Source organism: Lycium ferocissimum, chromosome 12, assembly GCF_029784015.1.
Source record: "Lycium ferocissimum isolate CSIRO_LF1 chromosome 12, AGI_CSIRO_Lferr_CH_V1, whole genome shotgun sequence".
NCBI lineage: Eukaryota > Viridiplantae > Streptophyta > Magnoliopsida > Solanales > Solanaceae > Lycium > Lycium ferocissimum.
The window spans coordinates 25,424,888-25,434,226 of NC_081353.1; the positions used below are offsets into that span (position 1 = coordinate 25,424,888).

A 9,339-nucleotide genomic window follows, 5' to 3' on the forward strand; every position below is an offset into this window, starting at 1 on the left:
AGCTTTGACATTCATCTTCAAAGACATTCATTGCACTTCAAATGGATGCTTTACCGAAGGTTTGAAAGGGGAGCAAATAGCGAATCTGAAATTTCCCACCTTGGCAAAGCTTCTTCTCATTTTTAAACTCTCTATTGCCTGGTTTTATTTTTGTGAACTTCCATTAGCTTAACTTTGTAAAAATCTCCACCAAGTACTTCCAATAACTCGTTGGTGTAATACTTAGACCTCTCTTCATTATCATTCTGAGAAACTTCATCACTAAAACCAGATTATATACAACATGAAAAAAATAGTTGAGCCAGTTCCTTACATCTAGCATTTTCTCTTCTTCCTTTTGTGTGGCAGGTGTCGGGGGCACGGGATGGAGGGGCCCACATAGGAGTCATGCCATGAAAAATAAGGCAGATCTACATAGAGGGATTAACTTGTGTATTAAGTTGTACTCTAGTCACACGACTCAAACTTTCTAAACCCTTAATGCTTATTACGGCATAAAAATCAAATGAATAGCCCAGCAATTAATTAGTATAAGATGTTCATTCAACTAGTGTAATATGCCAATGGCAGTGGCAGAGCAAGGATTCTAGCAAGGAGATACAAACATATGCAAGATTGCACCTTAAATTTGAGTATGTTACCTACAACATATTCCATTAGAATTTCCCTTATGTCAAGGTAGGGCTGGCAAAATGGTCAAAAAGAACAAGTAACCATCCAATCCCATTAGACATGGGTGGATAACTGACTTTTTTAAAAATGGATCAAATATGGATACTACCAATATTATCCACTAAAAGAAATGGATAATATGGATATTCATATTATCAATCCATGAGTTCTTGCTTTCCGGGAGTCTAAGCTCTCACCTCACTATTCATGAAGCCATGTAAAATATGGATATCCATATTATCTGTCACTTAACCTATTTCCTATAGGTGTTAAATATAGGCAGGTCGGATATTTTATCCGTTCTTAACCCAATCTCGACCGCCATATTCGATCCCACCTGCCTGTTTGCCACTCCGATGTCAAGGCCTCAAGGGAACTCAAAAGCTCATATATATTCACAAAAGAACTCTCTTTTCTTCTTATTTGCACACTACTTACAATTTCGGGGTAAAGGTGATTCAATTAAACCTTACTTCGCCCCTTGATCACTGGTGAAACGAAATACTAACATAATGTTGAAAAGTTATTTTAATACACAAAATATGACATCGAAATCCAAACCTTGCTAAGATTAACACAAATCATGTGAGTAATGTAATTGTGCATTCTGCAACTTCCTAAAAAGAACAACATATGCATTGGAATATGTGACGAAAAGTGGTGAAACAAAATATTATTCCCTCCGTACCAATTTATTTATGTGATACCTTTTGAATTCCAAGTTCTTTGATAGATAAAATATCACATCAAAATCCAAAGGGTAACTTACAATGCGATCAGGAGAAGTAGCTGGTCCATCAAGAACGCGAATCTTCGCACCCATTTCTTCACACATCTTTTTAACAAGCTCACCTTTTCTCCCTATAATACTTCCAACTTTAAGCATAGGTACAACCAACCTAAACACATAACTCCCAGGCCACTTTGGTTTCTCTATTGGAATAACCTCTGTATTACTAGTGGCTTGTTCGGGTTTTACTGAACCACTTGGGTCTGTTTCTTCTGGTTTTACTTGAGGATTTTAAGGTTCTTGGTTGGTTCCCGTGGTTGTTGTAATAAGGTTTCTGGTTGGTTTAATCGCATCGTTGCCTTATTTTTTTTCTCATTTTGTCTTTGCTTATTATCTAATGATCTTATTTTATCCATAACCCTCCCTTCTTATAATAAATAGCCTTATCCCCTACCCTTGTATTCATCAGAACAATAAAGTAAAATACAACACAACACAACACAACACAATACATTATGAAACGATATATAACAACCGTCCAAACAAAGTGTAATGATACGCGACGAAAAGGGTAAACTTACAATGCGATCACGAGACGAAAACGGGACCATCAAGAACGTGAATTTTCGCACATCTTCTTAACGAGCTCACCTTTACGCCCTATAATACAACCAACTTTAAGCACAGGTACTACTAACTTAAACACACAACTCCCAGGCAATCCAGACCACTTTGGCTTTCTACTGAAACAACCACTGTTAGTAGCTGGATTGATTTTTACGGAAGTTGGGTCTGTTTCTTCTTGTTTTATTTGAGGATTTTGAGGTTCTTGATTGGTTTCCGTGGTTGTAATAAGGGTTTCGGGTAGGTGTGATCGTGTCGTTGCCTTATACCTTTTCTCATTTTGTCTTTCCTTATTATCTAATATTCCTATTTTTACCCTTTACCTCCCTTTTTATAATAGCTTCACCCTGTAGGCCTGTACCCTGTTTTGTTTTGCAGGTTTACCCTTCAAATTACTTATGTGTTGCATTATGTAACGACGGGAAACGATACAATCTAACATTGTATTCATCAGAACAATACAATACAATACAACACAACACAATACAACACAACACATTATGAAATGATATATAACAACCATCAAAACAAAGCGTAACGAAAAGGGGAAACTTACAATGCGATCAGGCGAAGAAACAGGCCCATCAAGAACGCGAATCTTCGCTCCCATTTCTTCACATATCTTCTTAACAAGCTCACCTTTACACCCTATAATACTTCCAACTTTTAACACAGGTACTACCAACCTAAACACACAACTCCCAGGCCATCCAGGCCACTCTGGTTTCTCTACTGAAACAACCTCTGTATTAGTAATAGTAGTAGCCTCTTCGGGTTTTACTGAACCACTTTGGTCCGTTTCTTCTTGTATTATTTGAGGATTTTGAGGTTCTTGGTTTGTGTCTGTTGTTGTTGTTGTTGTAATAAGGGTTTCTTGTTGGGGGTATTACAGTGCCATTTTGGGTTTGTTCTGTGGAAGCCATTGATAGAATCTAGTAGGAGTTTGAGGGAAAATATTAGGGTTTAGGGTAAGTTTTTGCTGTTGCGGGAAAAGAGAAAAAGGTGGAAGATATGGAGGATTTTATAGAAGTAGAGATTTTCACATGGATAACACGTGCCTGAGCCTTTTTTTTTTTCCTTCTCTTTTAAACAAAAGAAAAATTACGCGACGAGACGACTAGACAACCATTTAGATTGTATTTATGAAATATAACAACTTTATATTTATGAAACGTAGCTATAACCGCATATCAGAGTTTGATACAATAAGAAGGCCCATCAAAAAGTTGAGCCAATGAACCCAAAAAAGGGGCGCTGCATGCAAAGAAAAGGAATACTGATTCAGATATAGCATCGACAAAACCTTTACATTGATGTAAACACGGCCATACTAAAAAAGATGAATTGATAATGCAAGAAGCACGAGAAGCCAGCTAAATGCATCAAGGTTGAGCATAGAGAAATGCAACCAAATAATAGGTTACAAGTACAATGTCTACTTATTATGTCTGGATTAAGATTATTTTGACTTGCTTGAGATTGAGGTGTAGCTGTTGTTTGTTCTTGTTTATTAGACTCCACCGAAATAGAGCCAATTCCAATAGGATTATAGGATATTTCTATTGATGCATGCATCCCAAGCTGGCCAGTACTGAGCAGGATTCAATACATGGTGAACAACCAAATTCCAATCGAAGAATATCTTAGGGATATGCAGTTCGGGAGTAATCAATGGAAGGACAAAACTATGAAACCCCAGCTAAAATTAACGTGAAAGTTGTTTTCGAGATGGTTACCTTCAAGCAGTTCTTCTCCACAAATTTCATCTAATGAACAAACATTACAGATAATTCAATTTATATGCAGAGTGATCCTTACTATTAAACAAGCTGCAAGGGGTGAGTGACAATGATTCTATGAGAATTAGGCAGATTTATGTTTAAAGGCTTTGCAAGGGGTGTAAGGGATAGGAAAGCATGTGCGTCAAAACACATGTGCTCAGAAGCACCTAATCTATTATCCAAGTACTAGAATTAAAGACTGAAAAACATGAACCAAAATATTTCATAATTGTACCAGCCACAGAATTGACATTGATGTCTGATCCTTCTACAAATGATGAATTTCCCTCTCCTGCTTTTCCACTTTTGATTATGTGTGCAATCTGAGAAATTTGTTTCCTGTTGAGGTGTTGACTGATGAAATTGATGTCCATGTTTGTGTTGCTTGCTTCTTCTGAATCTTCTCCTGTCATCATACCATTGCATCTGATTGGTGCCTCAATATTCTTTGAATTTGTGAATTGGAAATCATCAGGAAATCCAATTAACCTGTAACAGTCATCCACAAAGTGACCTGTCTTTTTGCAATAAGTACAAGTAGCATTAGGATTATACTTAGATTTTCTTCCTTTGTTTGGGTGAAATTTCTGATTGTTGTTTCCTGTTCTTTGATAACCAGTATTTTGACCTGCTGGTTTCTGATTCTGATGAAAAACAGGTCCTGCATTCCTTTGTATTTGTTTTCCTGATGTGTGGTTGGTTTCTAACCATAAAGGAAGAGGAATCTGCAAGGTTTAAGGGGTTCACATAAACCTCTCTTTGGTTTTCATCTTGTAGAAGTAGAGAGTAGGCATGATTGATATTTGGGTAAAGGGTTTAACATTAATATATTACCCCTAGCTTGTGAGTAGATGTCATTTAAACCCATGAGAAACTGAATGAGTCTCTCATCCTCCAAAGATTTCTGTAGTTTGTCTTTCCCTTCACAGATGCACACACAACTACATTTCACATTAGCATTTAAAGAATCAAGCTCATCCCATAACCTTTGTAACATTAGTATTACCCTGCACTAAAGTAGAAAGTTGTTTTTGCAAGTGATAGAGCTTTGCTCCATTAGATTGACCAAACCTGTGCTCAAGGCTTGTCCATAGTTCCTTTGCACATCTGGAATAGATCACAGAATCAGCAATATCCTTTGACAAACAGTTGAGCAGCAATATGAAAAAATAACCCCCGAATTTACAAGAATGGCCTTGCAGGTGGATGGTCTTGAAACTTTTAATCCCGCTTGCCCCATAAGCAGAACTTTAAGGGCAATAAATTTTGCCTTTTAACCTTTAAGGTTTGCCCACTGGACAATTGGGGGTCAAAAGTTTAAAACCATCTATTTTCAAGGTCATAGGGTGTAATTTCAATGTTATGGATTAGTCGGGGCAGTGAATTCCTAATAGCATATGGTTATACTGACCAAAAAAAAAGGGGGGGAAAAAAAAAACAAAACCCCACATGAAAATTCCCAGTCTCTTGAGTAAAAGAAGTTGATAAACTTTTCTCAGGGGAATTTCATCAAACATGTATCAGTCCATGTGCAATATAAAGACATAAAACCAAAATGGACAAAAAACTTAACGGACTCGGGTTTGCCAATAATTTTAGCAACAGCTTTAGTAGCATCTTTAAGAATATCAGAAGCTATTATTGCATCTACTGGCACATTTGTGAACAGATTTAGAGTTGGCATTTTTTGTTTATCACTTTTTCTTGGAACTTTTTGTCTTCTTGAAAGAGCAAAATAATTTACGCCTTGAGTTGGAGTGGGTGTGGGGCTGGGGGTGAGGGGTAGTGTGGGTGCGCGAGGGGAATTGGTGGTTTATAGTTAAGAATCAGTTAGAAAGATATAGTTGAATGTGGAAAAAGGAATTTCAATCTTGCTTTTATATGTTAGACCATTGGTATCTTTTTTTTTTTCCTTTCAAAAAGATACTAGCTCCGGATCAAAAAGAGCGTTCACTTATCTATTTGCACATTTTTAAAAAAAATATTAAATTCTAAGCAAAATAGGTAATTTGATTAAAACACCACTAATTAGATAGATATTGAGATTTAGTCACTTAATACTTAATAAGGGCATATGTGGAGAAGTAAGGTTAATTATTTTTTAATTTGGTAAGTGAATAATCTTTTTAAATATAAAAATAAAAGTTAAGTGGACATTCTTTTTATTTCGAAGGAAGTATAATTGTGTTGGGCGAAATGCGAGCTTGACACGTGAACGGATGAAGCAGTATTAAATCTCATTACTTTATTTAAGTTATGAAACTTGGATAGCTAGGCGCCTTGTTTCTCCACACATTCATTTGTCATATACTCCCTCCGTTTTAATTTATGTGAATTTATTTAATTGGGCAAGAAATTAAAAATGACTTTTAAACTTATAGTTAAAGGAGTCAAATATATTTTTTGTGATTATAAATTATTGCATAAAAGTAAATTACTTTCAAATATTAAAAAGTTGTCATTTTTTTTTGCTCGGCTAATAAAAAAATAGGTTCACATAAATTAAGACAAAAGAAGTTATTTGTATAACAGAAGGTATAAAAGTATGTAATGATGAAAAAGATAGTTAGCTAGCACCAATGAGGCCTTATTGTCTTTTGGGTCGAACTCAAGTCTGAGCAAGTTTAGAGATTCGACATTGATTAGTAAAGCCCAAGTCCTTCCTTTATTTTATCTGAATTCATTTTTCAAATTTTTTGTGCGTAGTGCCCTTCAAATGCACTGGTCTTAACTTTTTACCCTCAAATTGGTAGTCTTTAAATATCATGAGGTTTGGTGTTCGAATCCCGACTCAAGAAAAGAAAAAGAAAATTTCGCAAGGCAAAATTTTATAGTAAAGTTAGGCTTATTCGGGCCTAAGTTAGGCTTTAAGGCAGAGTTTTGCCTTCAGGTTAAGACAGAGTTTTGGCATGTCTGAAGGTAAAACTCTACCTTAAGGTAGAGTTTCAAACTCTACCTCGAATGCGAGCAAATTTCGCGCGCGAGTTTTGTCTTCAGGTATAAGGCAAAACTCTGCCTGAAGGTCAAAACTCTCCTTAATCAGGCAGAGTTTGAGTTACCTTAAGGTAGAGTTTGCCTCAAAACTCTACCTGAATGCAGGTAAAATTCTGCCTACGCGTAGAGTTTGTAGGCAAATCTTTGCCTTCAGAATCCAAACTCTAACTTGCAATTTTTTTTTAAATTTTTGACTGAGTGGGAGTTCGAACCCGAAATCAAAGGGTTCAAGCGGAAGACAAAAATTAAAGACCACCAATTTAATAGGCAAAAATTAAAGATCACCCCACAATAAGGGCATTCCTGTTAATTGCCCTTTAATGTTTTTGCGCGAATTTTCCCTTCATATGCATTGGTCTTTAATTTTTTCCCCTCAAATCGTTGGACTTTAATTTTTGTCCCTAATTCTCATTTAATAAATATTTGTGTGCCAAAGTACCCCAATTCGTTGGTCTATAAATAAGAGATTCTGCGTTCGAACCCTAGTAGAAAACAATTTCGTAAGGCAAGATTTTTCATAGAAACTACGTCTATTGGGGATAAAGTTATGCCTTGTGGCATAGTTCGGTAGGATAACTTATTTTCTACGTAACTATGTTAGAGAAGTCATACTTTCTATGTAACTTTGCCCAAATAGGTATATCTGTATGAAACCTTGCTTGCGATTTTTTTTTCTTTTATTCTCGCTCTTCGAACCAAAATGCCAGGGTTATTTTCGGCCACTTTCGTATTACTTAAAGTGGCGAAGAAAAAAATTATAAGACCAAAAATTTGAGGGACTAAAATTAAAGACCACCCCAAAATAAGGGAATCATGAGAATTGCCCATTCTGAATTCCCTAAGCCAATTGTGGCAACTTAGAATATTCTAAAATTTACCTATGTGTCCAATTCCAGTAGGTTTGTTATTAGTAGGGACCACTTTACGAAGTAGCATTCCTCCCTCTTTTTTATATGCCTATATCGCATTCGGTGTCTTTTATGCTACGAAAATAAAATCCCTTCTCTTTCTCTTTTTACTTTTCCTTTTACTGTTTTATTGCAATTTTTATTAGCTCATTTGTTACATATTGGTACCAGACCAAAGATATTAGCATGCAATGGTGAGGAGAACGCCGCCGGAAACCTCTATGGTCGAAGGATTGAAACTGTTGGAAGCAAAATTTCATGCATTCGCTGAAGAAACCTCTAAGAAATTGGACACTATGGAAGCAAGACAATGTTCCTTTGAATAAAAAATGATTGAGTTCGCTGCTTCGTCGAAAAAAGTAAAGGATATGGTATCGAATATATGTTCAGGAAATCGATAGGAGCCACCACGGCTGCTCACCCACTCGTAGCTCCGATTCAGTTTGGGTCTCGCATGGAACATGGTCAATCATAATTTATGGGTACGCTAAGGTCCAATACACCACCTTTTTTTCCTCAAGGTATATCAACATTCAGAGAGCTGGTAATGTCCCCTCCGCCTCTTTCTGGTAATCCTCTACTGCCCCATTTCTTTTCTTTTGAACCTGTTATTTCAATCCCTCTTAACCCCTCAGCTAGGGTATATAATCCCCCTGGTTCAATCCCTCTTTCTTCAGCCAATTCTATCTTCACCCACTTTGGTAACCCACCCTTCACATATTTTTGTACCACTCCTTACAACCCAATTATACCATTTAGCTCTTTTAACTCATTGTCCTTGGGTTGGTCTGTGGCAACATCAGCTCCGCCAGGACCTTACCAAAGTAACAACACCTAAAAAATTCGCAAAGTCAAACTATCCTTTGCAGAGTTTGATGAGCATAGCCCGACCAGTTGGGTCATTCATTGCCAAATGTTTTTTGATCTTTACCAAGTGACTGATGATGAAAAAATGTCTTATATTGCTATTCATTTTAGAGAATTTGTCGATAATTGGTTTCGCAGTTAAAGAATCAAGCTCATCCCATAACCTTTTTAGTTTAGTAAAGTAACCTGCAACATTAGTATTACCCTGCACTAAAGTAGAAAGTTGTTTTTGCAAGTGGCAGAGCTTTGCTCCATTAGATTGACCAAACCTATGCTCAAGGCTTGCCCATAGTTCCTTTGCAGATCTGGAATAGATCACAGAATCAGCAATATCCTTTGACAAAGAGTTGAGCAGCAATATGAAAAAATAACCCTCGTATTTACAAGACTGGCCTTGCAGGTGGATGGTCTTGAAACTTTTAATCCCGCTTGCCCCATAAGCAAAACTTTAAGGGCAATAAGTTTTGCCTTTTAACCTTTAAGGTTTGCCCAATGATTTTGGATACAGCTTTAAGAATATCAGAAGCAACTACTGCATCTACTGGCACACTTGTGAACAGATTTAGAGTTGGCATTTTTTCTTTGTCACTTTTTCTTGGACCTTTTTGTCTTCTTGATTGTTCTGAAAGAGCAAAATAATTTACACTTGGGGGTTGGGCGTGGGGTTAGGCTGCGTGGGGGAGGGAATGGGTGGTTTATAGTTAAGAATCAATTTGACTAAAATAATTGTAATTAAATCAATATTGAGATTTGATTACTTAAC

General features: G+C 36.6%; 1 protein-coding gene across 2 annotated transcripts; it reads right to left on the bottom strand.

Annotated features, from left to right (window-relative positions):
• Positions 1-4,134: 4,134 nt before the first annotated feature.
• LOC132040015 (uncharacterized) lies at positions 4,135-9,071 on the bottom strand. Of its 2 annotated transcripts, none has more exons than XR_009410545.1 (4): positions 4,982-5,553; positions 4,814-4,943; positions 4,642-4,748; positions 4,135-4,532 (listed from the first exon to the last, which is right to left on the bottom strand). XR_009410545.1 is itself a non-coding variant. In XM_059430605.1 (4 exons), the coding sequence occupies exons 1-4, from the start codon at positions 9,012-9,014 to the stop codon at positions 4,363-4,365; spliced, it is 558 nt and encodes a 185-aa protein (XP_059286588.1). In that variant the 5' UTR covers positions 9,015-9,071; the 3' UTR covers positions 4,135-4,362. The 2 variants fall into 2 exon arrangements, 1 of the variants encoding a protein (XP_059286588.1); XM_059430605.1 differs by lacking the exons at positions 4,814-4,943; positions 4,982-5,553 and adding exons at positions 8,741-8,910; positions 8,949-9,071 and having other exon boundaries at positions 4,642-4,793.
• Positions 9,072-9,339: the final 268 nt, after the last annotated feature.

What these genes read in the sequence shown, in the direction of transcription:
- LOC132040015 (XM_059430605.1), bottom strand. Translation starts at nt 9,014, where the DNA reads ATGGGGCAAGCGGGATTAAAAGTTTCAAGACCATCCACCTGCAAGGCC. An exon ending in CCAGTCTTGTAAATACGAGG is followed by an intron (nt 8,911 to 8,948) that starts GTTATTTTTTCA and finishes TCTTTGTCAAAG; the next exon opens with GATATTGCTGATTCTGTGAT. An exon ending in CATCTACTCACAAGCTAGGG is followed by an intron (nt 4,533 to 4,641) that starts GTAATATATTAA and finishes TAAACCTTGCAG; the next exon opens with ATTCCTCTTCCTTTATGGTT.